This window comes from Thalassophryne amazonica, chromosome 20 (genome assembly GCF_902500255.1).
Source record: "Thalassophryne amazonica chromosome 20, fThaAma1.1, whole genome shotgun sequence".
Taxonomy (NCBI): Eukaryota; Metazoa; Chordata; class Actinopteri; order Batrachoidiformes; family Batrachoididae; genus Thalassophryne; species Thalassophryne amazonica.
The window spans coordinates 26,145,133-26,161,320 of record NC_047122.1 but is presented as its reverse complement, the minus strand read 5'-3'; the positions used below and the strand labels follow the sequence as shown (position 1 = coordinate 26,161,320).

At 41.5% G+C, this 16,188-nt stretch overlaps 1 protein-coding gene and 1 long non-coding RNA gene across 3 annotated transcripts in view; one reads left to right on the top strand and one right to left on the bottom strand.

Annotated features, from left to right (window-relative positions):
• Positions 1-8,831, top strand: part of LOC117501844 — a 197,568-nt gene extending 188,737 nt beyond the window's left edge. The window contains exons 5-6 of the long non-coding RNA XR_004558100.1: positions 1,841-1,852; positions 8,821-8,831. This is a non-coding gene — a long non-coding RNA (uncharacterized LOC117501844). The remainder of the gene's footprint in view (positions 1-1,840; positions 1,853-8,820) is intronic.
• LOC117501843 overlaps positions 1-16,188 on the bottom strand; it is a 105,016-nt gene that overhangs the window by 78,841 nt on the left and 9,987 nt on the right. The window contains exons 3-6 of one of the 2 annotated variants that reach the window (XM_034160809.1): positions 12,768-12,832; positions 8,682-8,846; positions 8,487-8,591; positions 8,264-8,365 (exon numbers count right to left, since the gene is read on the bottom strand). In XM_034160809.1, the coding sequence (XP_034016700.1) occupies positions 8,325-8,365; positions 8,487-8,591; positions 8,682-8,846; positions 12,768-12,832 (376 nt within the window). In that variant the 3' untranslated portion in view covers positions 8,264-8,324. Of the gene's footprint in view, positions 1-8,263; positions 8,366-8,486; positions 8,592-8,681; positions 8,847-12,767; positions 12,833-16,188 lie in introns of those variants that run through there. The other variant, XM_034160810.1, reaches the window with a different exon arrangement.

The following is a 16,188-nucleotide window of genomic DNA, read 5'->3' as shown; positions in this document are numbered from 1 at the left end:
GTTTCCAAGACTGTTTTCTCACTGGTGTTTGCTGATGATCTCATTGTTTCTGCATGGTTTGCTCTTTGATGTTTGCTGATGATGTCATTTTTTTCAGTAATCATTTTCTTACTGGTGTGTGCTGATGATGTCATCATTTCCATCACAGTTTACTTGTTTGTGTTTGCTGATGAAGTCATAGTTTCCATCACTGTTTTCTCACTGGTGTTTTGATAACATTTTGACTACAGATACATATTAGGACATTCAAGAACCCGTTAGAACCCGATCTGGATTCTGGATCAAGTTTCACTTTATATAAGCTTTGAAGGATTACTCTTAGGAAGATTACATTAAAAGTACAGCACGGATTTTGACAAAATGTTCAACACTGATACATACTAGGCCATGGAAGACTCCATTACATTTTGTAGGTGTTCTGGATCTGAATCTGGATTCTGGATCAAGATTTCTCTTTATATACGCTTTGAAGGAATACATCAAAACTACATTGCTGATTATCACCAAAATTTGCACCACAGATACATATTCGGGCATGGAAGACTCCACTGAATTTTGGAGGTGAGCCAGATACCGATCCAGATTCTGGATTAAGATTTCACTTTGTATTGACTTTGAACAATTACTTCAAAACTACTTCACAGATTCTCACCAAATTTGCACCACATATAGTTATTAGGGCATGGAAGAATGCACTGAATTTTGTCATGAACTGTGTTGTCTGGTTATCTGTCATGTTTAGTTTAAGTCTGTGTCTCATTTTGTTCTGGTTTTGTGCTGTTTGGGTTTAGTTTTTATTGTTTGCTTAGATTAGATTTTGGATTGTATTGTCTATGTGACGTCTCTGGCTGGGTGTTTCCTGCTTGGGCTTTATCTGTCCCTATTTCTCTTGTCTGTATCTCTTGGAGCTTGGTGGGGGGCGTTACACTCTGTTTGGGCCACACCCTGTTCTGAATCTTTCCATACATGTGTTTCCAATCTGCAGCTCATCACTAGGTGTATTTAAAGTGTCCCTGCCAAGCCATGATGTTTTTACATATTCTTGAAAAATAAAAAAAGGTTTTTCCACATGTTGTCTTTTTTTTTTACCATAAAATTACACAGAACACCCATATAAGAATATGTATTTTCCATCTCCAAGCTTGACCTCCTTTTTCGCTGCAACGGATATGACAACATGCGAGTAAAGGTGTCGAAGCGAGGATCTGTTTACAATACGGCAGACATGGACAGCGAAGACATAGTGAGCAATTATAGCCAAGTTGTAAGTGACATATTGATTGTTTATGGTGAAGATAATGAGGGGCTCCAACCGTATATGTTCAAGACATACGCAACAGAAGATGAGGATGAAGCAGCAGTGTCAGGGGCTGACAACATCAACAAAGGCGATGTCGAGGAGGATATAAGCCACTTACAAAGCACAGAATGGTTTGTTCACCCAACACCTTTTCTTATAAATGATCATTTATTCCTGGGTAATAGACAGTTCCACCTGCATTTTGATCAATTTGGACCTGGAATGTGGTTTGTTTGTATGTGTCTGAAAAGGGGACTCCGATGCAGGAAAAACACTTCATGAACCTCTGATAGTAAGAGACCAGACTGAGAAAACTCTTGAGCTGCTTCTGGTTATCTGGGACTGACCAGACCCTGATAGCCTGAATTTTCACCTGGAGCGTACTAATGCCTTCACTGTTCACTTTGTAGCCAAGAAACTTCACCTCCCGCTGCATAAAATGACACTTCTCCAGGTGCAACTTCAATCCAGCAACAGCAATCCCCCCAGCTCCAGCCTCAGGGAGTCCAGCGCAGCCTCGAAGGACCTCCCATGGACGAGGACATCATCCAAGTACACCAACACTCATGTCGCGGAACCTTGGCCAGAACATTGTCCATAACTTTCACAAACGTCCCAGGCACATTACACAGTCCAAAGCTGGGAACCTTGAACTGCTAATGTCCCCTGGTGGTTCTGAATCCTGTCTTTTGGGCTGGATTCCTGGGTGATGGGCACTTGCCAGTACCCGCTGTGCTGGTCGAGCGATGACAACCATGAGGAGCAGGATGCCAAATCCAGGGTCTCATCGGTGTGGGGGAGGGGGTAACAGTCTTTTTTTGTCACCTTATTGACGGCCCTATAGTCTACATATAACCTCCACCTTGAGCTTTTCTTTTTTGGGACCATGACCACAGCCGATGATCATGGGCTATCTGAGGGCTCCATTATGCCCGCCTCCAGCATGGCTTGAAACTCACTATCAGCAGCCTCCTGTCAAATCATAGGCAAGTGGTGGGGTCACACTTTGATGGGCGGTGCATCCCCAGTATCATTGTGGTGCTCCACCAGGTGTGTGAGGCCTACTTCATTTTCACTGAGTGCAAAAATGTACTTAAATTCTTACAGAACCTGCCACAGTTCCACTTGCTGTCATTCATCCAGACCAACACAGATCCTTTGACAGATACCCCGGATAGCCTCCGTCCGATCTACTGAGGCATGTGGGTGAGACATCCGCAGGCAGAACAGCTGGGGTGAGTGGTGTGGGTGGGCCCGTCATAGCTGCTAACAGTTCCAACTGTCCTCGGTAAGCTTCCCAGCTTCCTCTACCGGAGAACAGCGGTGTTGCAGAGCGGGCAACGATGAACTGCTGGGCACAGCCATCTTTGTTTACATCCGAGCCTGAGTTGCTTTCAAGCGAGGGCTGCATGGCGTCCCTATGGCGGGGAACAGTGCCATCCAGCCGCAAAAAATTCCAGCAGTCCGAGGTGATCATGGCACTTTCTGGAATGTCTATTGCGCACTCCTCGACTTCCTTCTTTACCTGCAGTCAGGCACCCGAGCCGGAGGACATCTTCTCACTCTGTTTAGAGCAGCAACTCGTGCAGTGGGCGAATTCCAACCCCTATATAAATGGACTGCATTCATATAGTGCTTTTCCATCTGCATCAGACGCTCAAAGCACTTTAAAAGTAATGCCTCACATTCACCCTGATGAAGGCACCAACTACACACCGTGAGCAATAGGGGATTAAGGACCTTGCCCAAGGACCCTTTGTGCTTTTCCAGTCAGGCTGGGGTTTGAACCGAGGATCTTCTGGTCCCACTATACACTGGGAGCAATAGGTCTCAAGCCCAACGCCTTAACCCCTAGACCATCACCTCCCCTAATAATTACGTACCGACACAATCACATGAGGACTGGCCATCGTCTGAGTGTGCACGACACGGTGCGGAATTACTGAGCCAGCAGAGCAGGGTGATGTCACTTCCACCATGTAAATTGTAGTTTACATGACAGACAGAAAGAGTGAAGATTAAATAACATAAATAAGGGTAAAGGCATGAACTGCATATTGGATATTGAGGAGGAATATCTGTATAGTTTTTTTTTTTTTTTGTTTTTGGCTGTTGATGTGTATTGGACAGGAATTATTACAGTTTTTATTGATTGCTTTGACACAGTAGTCGACTCAAAATCCACATTTCTCAAAACAGTTAACGCAGAGGCCTAAACAGTGGCACCAATGGTCAAAATGACACATTTTGCTTGCAAAAGGCTCTAACTCTGCTAAAACATTTAAACTATGGACCAAAAGCAAATTTTGCCCTCAAACAACACAACTTGCACACAAGTGCATAAGCGCTTCCAATCAGTCATTAGACAAGGGGCATCAAAATACAAAATGCAGCACTCAATGTGAATCAGTGCTGCATTACTGGTCATTGTACCTAATGACTGAGCTACAGTAATGACTGAGCAGTTTACATGTCAGTGCCATTTGTAGTCAAATTTGCCTTCTTGCAAAAAAATTGATCCAGATATGCTGTGATGAAAATTTTATTGATTGCAGTATTCATTCTTGTTTTTCTTATTTAGACCATGTCTAACAAATGAAATATCCCAACAGAAACCACATATAGAATAAGAAAGAAAAAAAAAATCCGTCACTGTGTAAGACATTAGGAAAATAAAAATAATAATTCTGTACAATAAAGAAAAAAAATCTCTACTAGTCTATTCTCTCTTGATGAATAGGCCACATGGCCTCATCTACATCACACTCAATATTTTCCCTTGCGATGCACCTAGGGAAGAATCTTCTAGCATGCCTTATCCATCCTTGGCATGCCTCTGCATCTATGTCTTGGGCAGCAGCGGTCATTGCATCGAGCAAGGGCATCTGCTCATAGGGGCGGTGGTCGTATACCTTCCATCTCCATGCACTGAAGAATTCCTCTATAGCACGGGTAGGCAACCTGTTCCAGAAAGAGCCATGAGGGTGCAGGTTTTCTTTGCAGCCACTGACTCCACCAGGTGATTTTACTGATTAATATCACTTTGAGCAGATGGAATCAGTTAATCAGTGAAATCACCTGGTGGAGTCAGTGGCTGCAAAGAAAACCTGCACCCTCATGGCTCTTTCTGGAACAGGTTGCCTACCCCTGCTCTATAGGATTTAAAAATGGAGAGTATGGAGGAAGGAATTGCATCATCATCCTCGGGTGCCCCACAAACCACTCATTCACCACACGAGAGTGGTGGAATGCCACATTGTCCCAGATGATAACAAACAGTGGCATGCCAGGCCTCAACAGCCCTCTTTCCTGAGGCGGGATGAGCCTGTCATGCAGGGTGTCCAAGAATGCAATGAGGCGCTCACTATTGTAGGGGCCAACAGCTGGAATATGGCTGAGGACGCCATCATTAGAAATAGCAGCACACATAGTAATGTTGGTGCCCCTCTGCCCTGGAACTGTAATAGTGGCCCTATGCCCAATGAGGTTCCTCCCACGGCGCCTCACTTTACAGAGGTTGAAGCCGGCTTCATCGACATAGATGAAAATATGATGTGCCCCCTCAGCTTCAAGCTCCATGATACGCTGAAGAAAAGAAAAAGCAAAATTACAATTACATACAGTAAAGGTAACTCCAGTTGACAGTAACTGCATGATATGCCAAGGCACAACAGTATAGTACTGTAATGTGTCCTTACCTCCACATATTGGCATCTGGCCTCCTTCACAGCATCAGAGTTCCTCTGGAAGGGAACTCTGTAGAGCTGTTTCATAGCCATGTTGTTCCTACTGAGGACATGGGCAATTGTTGTCTCACTCACAGTATTTACATTTCGAAATACCCCCTGATCTGCAATCACTGCTGCCCTGATTTCACGCAGCCTAATGGCATTATTTGCCAGAACCATGTTCACAATGGCTGCCTCCTGCTCAGCATTCAAAAGTCTGCGTCTACCACCACCGACCGGTAGCTTTTCGATTCTATAAAGAATACATGACATGTGGAATAAAATTACATGACATACTGTATATCACTACAGATATATCTGTATATACTGTATGAGCAACATTACCTGTTCTCCAGTCGAAAAACTCTGACAATGGATGCAACCGTGTTTCTATTGAGAACAGGTTGGACTCCTTGTCCAGCCTCTCTATGTGAAAGACCATGATTTACCACATGATCAATCACAGTTGCCCGAATTTCATCTGTGACTTGAGCCCTTCCAGCTACACCCCCACCTCGCACACGGACTCCTCTTCCTCGGACTTGTCTTCCCCCGAGCCCTCTACCTCTCACTCTCATGTGCCTTAGACCATCCATGCTTGCAAGTTACAACACACAACGTGGCACCTTTTGAACCTGCAGACTGACTGCAAATTGAAAAGTTGTGTGAAGCAGTGTCAAACAGGTGCTCCAGTGATTTCATGCCGGTCAAGAGGTTTCTAAGAGATGGGAATATATGGTTTCTGTTTGGTTACCACAGCTAAAGCAATGAAGTTTGGACTGCTTGAATGACATCTGCGTTAACTGATTTGCAAAAGGGTGGGGGAATTGTGTCAAACCAGTGACAATGGGTTAACTCATTTGCAAGAGGTGTTTTTTGCTCTGCTGAGAGAGTGATGATGAGGACTGAGAGGTTACCAGTTTCTTCAAACAGGTTAAAGCAATCAATAAAAACTGTATTATTTTTTATTTATTTATGTATTGTAGTACAAATACAATTTGTGTGGCATCTTATTGCATGTAAATAGCCACAAAAATGCTTGAAACATTTCTTACATTTTAATATGAATTTTTGTATATAACTTTGCTTATGCTACATTTTACATGTTTTTGAAATTTACAATTTAGATTTGCATTTTAAGTTATAAAATGGTTTGTTAAACATGTTTCTGGTTTTCACAATAAAAAAGAAAAAACTTTTTTACGATTCAAATTTTAAGATTTGGGGTGAATTTAGGATTACTGTTTTAATGCTCAACATCAGAATGAAAGAAAAAAAAACTGTAAAGTCACCCAAGTGAGGTTGTGCTGAACAAAAAGAAGGCCAGGTAAACAGTTTTGTAAGGTAAATTATGAAGGTAAAACCAAAAGTATGTGAATAGCCACAAAAAAATGCTTGAAGCATTTCTTACATTTTAATGTGAATTTTTGTATATAACTTTGCTTATGCTACATTTTACATGTTTTTGAAATTTACAATTTATATTTGCATTTTAAGTTATAAAATGGTTTGTTAAACATGTTTCTGGTTTTCACAATAAAAAAGAAAAAACTTTTTTACGATTCAAATTTTAAGATTTGGGGTGAATTTAGGATTACTGTTTTAATGCTCAACATCAGAATGAAAGAAAAAACTGTAAAGTCACCCAAGTGAGGTTGTGCTGAACAAAAAGAAGCCCAGGTAAACAGTTTTGTAAGGTAAATTATGAAGGTAAAACCAAAAGTATGTGAATAGCCACAAAAAATGCTTGAAGCATTTCTTAGATTTTAATGTGAATTTGTGTATATAGCTTTGCTTATACTACATTTCACATGTTTTTGAAATTTACAATTTATATTTGCATTCTAAGTTATAAAAATGGTTTGTTAAACATGTTTCTGGTTTTCACAATAAAAAAGAAAAAACCTTTCTTCCAATTCAAATTTTAAGATTTGGGGTGAATTTAGGATTACTGTTTTAATGCTCTACATCAGAATGAAAGAAAAAACTGTAAAGTCACCCAAGTGAGGTTGTGCTGAATAAAAACAAGGCCAGGTAAACAGTTTTGTAAGGTAAATTATGAAGGTAAAACCAAAAGTATGTAAAATAGCCACAAAAAATGCTTGAAGCATTTCTTACATTTTAATGTGAATTTATATATATATATATATATATATATATATATATATATATATATATATATATATATATATATATATATATATATATATATATATATATATAACTTTGCTTATACTACATTTTACATGTTTTTGAAATTTACAATTTATATTTGCATTCTAAGTTATAAAAATTGTTTGTTAAACATGTTTCTGGCTTTCACAATAAAAAAAAAAAAAAATTCTGATTCAAATTTTAAGATTTGGGGTGACTTTAGGTTTACTGTTTTAATGCTCTACATCAGAATGAAAGAAAAAACTGTAAAGTCACCCAAGTGAGGTTGTGCTGAATAAAAACAAGGCCAGGTAAACAGTTTTGTAAGGTAAATTATGAAGGTAAAACCAAAAGTATGTAAAATAGCCACAAAAAAATGCTTGAAGCATTTCTTACATTTTAATGTGAATTTTTTTATATATATAACTTTGCTTATACTACATGTTACATGTTTTTGAAATTTACAATTTATATTTGCATTCTAAGTTATAAAAATTGTTTGTTAAACATGTTTCTGGCTTTCACAATAAAAAAAAAATTCTGATTCAAATTTTAAGATTTGGGATGACTTTAGGTTTACTGTTTTAATGCTCTACATCAGAATGAAAGAAAAAACTGTAAAGTCACCCAGGTGAGGTTGTTCTGAAAAAAACAAAACAAAAAACAAAGCCAGGTAAACAGTTTTGTAAGGTAAATTATGAAGGTAAAACCAAAAGTAGCCAAAATGCTCAATTATACCCAGGACTCGAGAGGGTTAACTGTGGAAGGATCTCTGTAGACAAAAAACACAACACACCATTTTTAATGTTTCAGGAACTTAAAAAAAAAAAAAAAAAAATTCTCAGGATATTACTGGAAAACCACTTTTTGATGGAAATGTTTCCCCCTCCCCTCAAAGATTGTGTCATGCAAAAATATAATCAGTTGCAGAAAATGGAAAGTTGACACGTCTCTCCACCTCAAAGTGCCAGTTGGGAATTTACCTGCGATCTGAAAATGGACCCGGATCCCACTGTTCAAATCACTATGTCAACCAATGTGCTGATTGTCCAAAGAAGTGACACAAGAGACATTTGATGTTTTTACTGTGTCATTTTTATTTTTGGAGAATGACTTTCTCATGACACCTGGGGGCTTTATGATCAGTACATCATCTGTCGGCCTTCACCTTCAGCACAGAACTCTGTGGAAAAAAGGTAAAAAAATAATTAAATAATAATAAAAAGCTGAATAGTTTCGCAGTCCTTGAGAAAAATGTGTGGAGCTTAATCTATATGATTGGTTCAAACTTAAAGCTGAAGCACCTTTACTGGGGTCGTAGTGATAGTCTGGGTCTCCAGAGAAGCCGACACAGGCCGCCTGCTTCCTGAATTGTTGCAGGTCCTCCTCCTTCACAGACGCCTTTTTTGCTGCAAAGAAACAAACAAACAAAAAGCTTCAAGAATTTGCTGAATGCAGTCAAACTTACTTTATTTTCCTTCTTAGTCATTTGATCGTACCCATGAGGTAAAAGGAGTGGGTGTGGAACTTATCTTCTCCGACGGTTGTTGGAAAATCAAACATCTTCTCGATCTGGTGGTAGTGGAAGAAGGTGATATTACTGTTGACAAGCATACAGTCACTGCAGGTCGGCAGCAGCTGGAAAACCATTTCGTGTGTTCCTGCTGCAAAGTCAAAATGAAAGTTTAAAATGTGACTCTGTAACAGCAGGAAAACTGTCAAACAGCAACAGTCTGTGTGCCAGCTGAGTCAAACACACATAGGGTTTTGTTTAATTAAAACTACAAAGCAACAGTTAATATCAAAACAAAAAAGACAATATCAAAATGCCAAATGAAACAGAAGACTTTAATCCTGGAAATGATCCAGAAGCAGGTGTGACACCACCAAAAGGTGTTATTGTAACCTGGGAAAAAAGAATACTGTGGCTGAAACTGAAAGAAAGTGAGAAAAAAATTAATATTCTAGCTGCTGTGTGTCCTTCTCTAACCCACGTATCCATCTCCATCCTATTCTCTTTCTGGACCATCAGATTTGTCCAGAACAACAGTCAACAGAAGATGAACGTCTCTCCTGTCTTGTGCAACATGTGGACCTGGTTTTCTCTGAAAATTGCTGAAGACCTACTGGACACATTGATGCAGTGGTGGGCACAGCAAACCAAAACGTTAGCTTCAGTAACAGATAATCAGCTAACTGAAAAGTTATCTTTTATAAAGCTAAACTGATAAACCACCCAAAAATTTATCAGAAGCTACAGTTAAGCAATAACGTTCAGTATTTATCATCAAATCAGGACCTTCAGCGTGCACTGGGGCGGTTTGCAGCCGAGTGTGAAGCGTCCGGGATGAAGATCAGCACGTCCAAATCCGAGGCCATCGGTGGAGTGTCCTTGCCTCAAGTGGAGGAGTTTAAGTATCTCGGGGTCTTGTTCACGAGTGAGGGACGGATGGCGTGTGATCGATAGATGGATCGGTGCAGCATCTGCAGTGATGCGGTCGCTGTATCGGACCGTCGTGGTGAAGAGAGAGCTGAGTAGGGGGGCAAAGCTCTCGATTTACCGATCGATCTACATTCCGATCCTCACCTATGGTCATGAGATTTGGCTCATGACCGAAAGAACGAGGTCGCGAGTACAAGCGGCCGAGATGAGTTTCCTCCGCAGGATGGCTGGGCGCTCCCTTAGAGATAGGGTGAGGAGCTCGGTCACTCTGGAGGAGCTCGGAGTCGAGCCGCTGGTCCTCCACATTGAAAGGAGTCAGTTGAGGTGGCTCGGGCATCTTTTCCAGATGCCTCGCTAGAGAGGTGTTCCGGGCACGTCCCATTGGGAGGAGGCCCCGGGGAAGACCCAGGACACGCTGGAGGGACTACATCTCTCGGCTGGCTTGGGAACGCCTTGGGGTTCCCCCGGAGGAGCTGGAGGAGGTGTGTGTGGATTGGGAGGTTTTGGCAGCTTTGCTTGAGCTGCTTCCCCCGCGACCTGACTCCGGATAAAGCGGAAGAAAATGGATGGATGGATTGTCTCCAGTACACTTACAACTACAAACAAGCTGATTTTGAGTTTTAACACCACAGTACTTTCTGGTAGCATTAAAAGTGCCTACAGACCCAAACAGTGAGTCAGTACTTCTGTCTTTCTGCACTCTGCCCACTGCTGTAAGCTCCGGTTGACATAGCTTACAGCAGTGAAACAGTTGCAAGGCGCAGCAAAGCTCCACTCTCTACTCAATAGCAGTGTTACCGTGAGTCAGAGGTCTTGGAAAATAAAGCAGTGCTAATTTATGGTTTTTGATTTATAAATAAAATTAATACAGATAGAATAACTCCATTAATGTCAATTCTGCTATTTGTACAAATTTAAATGTAACATATATCTTTTAACTTTAAATAATGAATGAATTCTGAGGTTTTGTAACAAACAGACAGATACCAAAGGGATTATGGGTAAAATATACCTCCGCTGACACTGCTTGGTTGACTGTAAAAACCAACACGTTAATGTGAGGTGTGTGTTAGTGTTTACATATTAATATGCTTTTGTAAAATATGCCATTTATTTTTATTTGTAACAAAAAGGCATTTGTAAAAAACGCCAAATTGTGATTCGACAATGGTCTGATATAGCCAGTGACAAAATAAATAGCACACTGCCATCTACTGGTGCCCAGATGCTCAGTACTTAGGGCAAACACTGCCATGAACACGACTGGCAAGTAGATGACAGTAGAGACCGTAAAACAAAACAGGAAGCGATGTAAATCACAGTGATTCCATTTGAAAATAATGGAGAAGCAACCTGAGCTTCTTCTAGCATTTTACATAAAACAAACACAATAGCAACCTCTATAAACCCAGAGAACATATTCATGCGAGTTTGAAGCACAATATACAAAGAGTTTAAAGCTGTTCTCTTTGTGGAGCCTGATCAGAACGTCTCAAATGCATTTCATCTGTCGTGACTGTCCTGAGATTACCCATAATGCACTGGGCAGAGCATGTCCACACTAAAACCTTCAAAATTAGTACAGTACTTTAATACTAAAACATATAGTTGATATTGTCACTTTCTAAAACTTCAGAAATGACATTAATTTAAATAACGTGTCCAAAATTAGTTTGGTTAAAATTTTAACCATAAGTTAAAACTCTATGCCTCTGGATGACTTGGGTGATATTGCGGGTGAATTGGTATGGTGTCAAGAGCAATTATCTTGAGACAGTTATACCTGAATACAGAAGATAGAGTGGTATCTTCTTAAACCAGCTCTTCTTTGTTTACAAAGAATAGAACTGGTTATCTACTCCAAAATAGATAAACCCTAAAATATTTGATATCAAACAAATAAAGGTTATTATGTTGAAGCTTTATTTACTTAACCTGCAAAAATGTTAACAATTTAAAAATTATCCAACCAAAATTTATCGGAAGATAATTGGTGATGGTTTTCAAAGTTATCTGAAAAACTAATCCGAAAATGAAAAAAATTATCTTCGATAATTAGCAGTTAGCAGAACTGTGCCCACTACTTCATATATGTGCATCATTTAGGAGAGGAAAACTCTGCTGTTCTAGACTAATATGACACTCAATGAACAACTTGGGATATGAGCTAAAATCTCCATCAACATGCCTGAAAATGACCACACTGTTTTTTTCTGCCCTAGTGCTACTTCAAATACAACTGTATGTTCTAAACTGCAGCAGCTATAGATTTTCCAAGGTATTCTGTTGTGTGGGCCGCCAGAAGAGGAGGTACTGCTGGCCCACCACCAGAGGGCGCGCTGCCTGAAGTGCGGGCTTCAGGCACGAGAGGGCGCAGTCGCCTCACAGGAGCAGCCAGGGTGACAGCTGTCACGCATCACCTGCAACAGCTGTTACCACTCATCTGATCAGCAGGGGAATATCAGCAGGACGACGTCTCCACCTCTTTGCCGAGATATCGTTCTACCTGGAAGGTAACGTACCTCAGCTGACTGTTTGACAGTATTCTTTGGTAAACTTTGTGCGTTGTATTGTGGACTACTTTTCCAACGAGAGGTGGAGGTAGCTTTCCTGCCATACGGATTCCTGGGTGCAAACGCGCCCTCATTTAATTGCTTTTTGTTCCTCGCCAGCAGTACCAGGTCTGACACGCGGAGGCAGTGGCCACCTGGGAGTTCGGGACTTGGCGGCTCCAGTATTCCCGGGGTCTGGTGGCGGAGGAAATCGTGTGGTTCTGGTTCTGCTTTGGACAGGCGTCTCCTATCTTCGAGCCTGCCCACACAACACCTTTGTGAATTGACTTTTGTCTATTGTTGTAATCTGTTGTATTTGTTGTGCACATTCACAACAGTAAAGTGTTGTTATTTGACCTACTCCATTGTCCGTTCATTTGCGCCCCCTGTTGTGGGTCCGTGTACCTACACTTTCCCAACATATTCAAAATGTTCAGAATGACCAATACATGTTTGGGAGTGTCATAGCAAAAGTGTCAAAATTCTATTTTGATATTTACTGCAGTAATCAAACACGGCAAAATCGAGAACATTTGACTGTTTTTTTCCCGTCTACACATCAAGTTGCAACATATAATGTGGTAACTTACATGTTAGTGTCACAATATCACCGTTGATGGGTCCACTGAATTTTGCTCCATAGCAGATTCCATTGCTTAAAGACAAAGACAGATGAAGGTCAGTTGATGTTCTGAATTGTTCATAGAACCAGATGGTAAATCAAATCTGTGGAGGATTAAACTGTGATCAAATAATCATTGTTGGCTTCACAAATCACATTAGAAACCATCATAATGAGGTGACTTCCATTATGCTGTTTGAAACAACCCAGTCTGATGCCAAGTCGTGATTCAGCAGCATGAATTATACATTAATTTATTGGTTTGTGATATTGTGATGAAACACGTCTCATTTTCGTAACGGCAGGACAAATGAATTATAATAAATTCCATGATGGCTGTTCGAAATTAAAATTGAAGCGGGGGTGGGGGGGGGCGGGGTTGGGGTGGTTATGGTTAGGGTTAGGGGAAGGAGTAGGGTTAGTAATAGTGAATTTAAAAAAGTCACAAAAATTTGAATCATTTCGTGACGGAGCATGAAAAAAAAAATGTGACACTGGGCTGGTTTGCAAGTAGGCACACCTTTGGCTCACTCCATTGCACTGTTCAATTTTTTTCCTTGTCTGGAATCCCAGCTTCATTTCCACTTTCCGATCACTTGCAAAAGTCAAAGTCTAAAAGCAAGTCAAAACGAGACAGATTAACTTCACCACTTGCTGCACCTGTAACTATGGCAGATACACTCAACAAAAATATAAACGCAACACTTTTGGTTTTGCTCCCATTTTGTATGAGATGAACTCAAAGATCTAAAACTTTTTCCACATACACAATATCACCATTTCCCTCAAATATTGTTCACAAACCAGTCTAAATCTGTGATAGTGAGCACTTCTCCTTTGCTGAGATAATCCATCCCACCTCACAGGTGTGCCATACCAAGATGCTGATTAGACACCATGATTAGTGCACAGGTGTGCCTTAGACTGCCCACAATAAAAGGCCACTCTGAAAGGTGCAGTTTTGTTTTATTGGGGGGGGATACCAGTCAGTATCTGGTGTGACCACCATTTGCCTCATGCAGTGCAACACATCTCCTTCGCATAGAGTTGATCAGGTTGTCAATTGTGGCCTGTGGAATGTTGGTCCACTCTTCTTCAATGGCTGTGCGAAGTTGCTGGACATTGGCAGGAACTGGTACACGCTGTCGTATACGCCGGTCCAGAGCATCCCAAACATGCTCAATGGGTGACATGTCCGGTGAGTATGCCGGCCATGCAAGAACTGGGACATTTTCAGCTTGCAAGAATTGTGTACAGATCCTTGCAAAATGGGGCCGTGCATTATCCTGCTGCAACATGAGGTGATGTTCTTGGATGTATGGCACAACAATGGGCCTCAGGATCTCGTCACGGTATCTCTGTGCATTCAAAATGCCATCAATAAAATGCACCTGTGTTCTTCATCCATAACAGACACCTGCCCATACCATAACCCCACCGCCACCATGGGCCACTCGATCCACAACATTGACATCAGAAAACTGCTCATCCACACGACACCACACACGCTGTCTGCCATCTGCCCTGAACAGTGTGAACCGGGATTCATCCGTGAAGAGAACACCTCTCCAACGTGCCAAACGCCAGCGAATGTGAGCATTTGCCCACTCCAGTTGGTTACGACGAACTGGAGTCAGGTCGAGACCCCGATGAGGACGACGAGCATGCAGATGAGCTTCCCTGAGATGGTTTCTGACAGTTTGTGCAGAAATTCTTTGGTTATGCAAACCGATTGTTTCAGCAGCTGTCCGAGTGGCTGGTCTCAGACGATCTTGGAGGTGAACATGCTGGATGTGGAGGTCCTGGGCTGGTGTGGTTACACGTGGTCTGCGGTTGTGAGGCTGGTTGGATGTACTGCCAAATTCTCTGAAACGCCTTTGGAGACGACTTATGGTAGAGAAATGAACATTCAATACAAGAGCAACAGCTCTGGTTGACATTCCTGCTGTCAGCATGCCAATTGCACGCTCCCTCAAATCTTACGACATCTGTGGCATTGTGCTGTGTGATAAAACTGCACCTTTCAGAGTGGCCTTTTGTTGTGGACAGTCTAAGGCACACCTGTGCACTAATCCTGGTGTCTAATCAGCATCTTGATATGGCACACCTGTGAGGTGGGATGGATTATCTCAGCAAAGGAGAAGTGCTCACTATCACAGATTTAGACTGGTTTGTGAACAATATTTGAGGGAAATGGTGATATTGTGTATGTGGAAAAAGTTTTAGATCTTTGAGTTCATCTCATACAAAATGGGAGCAAAACCAAAAGTGTTGCGTTTATATTTTTGTTGAGTGTATTAGCCTTCTGCTGGAAGACCACAGAGCTGTGCTGTTTGTAGACTTTAAGCCTTCCATTGAAATTTTATCGTCCAAGTTGGACAGTGTCCACTGTGCAGTTTGTGACCATGGTTCCCTTGAACCTGCACACATTGATCACTGTTTGAACCAGCTGAAGGCCAAATGCTCAGCACTCCAAAGAGACATAGACAGGTTAAAATGAAACATGGAAGACTTGGAGGGATGAAGCAGATGGCAGAATGCTCCGACTGAAAGTTTACCTGAAGCTATTCAGGGTCTACGCCCTTCCATTTTTTTTTCTCCCAACTCCTCATCAATGTTTCTGGAATGTAGGTGCTCACTTCCCTGCCAAAATTGGACAGGGTGAACCAGAGCTTAGCTCTGAAACCAGCTCCTGGTAGAAAACCCCGACCAGTTAATCTGCATTTTCATTGCTTCTAAATGAAAGAACTGGTTATTCGGGAGGCATATAAGAGGAGTGACCTGACCAGCAATTGACATAAGATTCAGCTCTACAAAGATTACAACCCCAAAGTGGTGAGACAGCACCTGGAATTCAAGAGCTCCATGTTGGAACTCAACAAGCAGGGAATCTGTCCTGCACTCTGTTATCAAGCCAAACTGTATATTACTTTGCCGACAGGGGAGAGAAAGTGTAAGTAAGTAAGTAAGTAAATTTTATTTATATAGCACCTTTCACAGACAAGAGCCACAAGGTGCTTCACAACATAAAAGCAGAGTACACCACACAAAACATCAGACAATGGCCGAGACATAAAAACATAAAACATAACATAGGATCACAGAGCAGCCTAAAAACTAAGCAAACGCTTGAGTAAAAAAGAAAGTCTTAAGTTGGCTTTTAAAAGTATCGACAGAGTCCAGTGAGCGCAGAGAGAGCAGGAGACCATTCCAAAGCCTGGGAGCAACAGCCTGGAAGGATCACTCTCCTCTGGTTGCAAAATGGGTGCAAGGAACCATCAACAGATTTTGGTCCACAGACCTCAAAGCCCTGGCAGGGGCATAAGGCTGGATGAGGTCACAGATACAGGGAGGCGCCTGGCCATGTAGAGCTCTAAAAGTTAAAACCA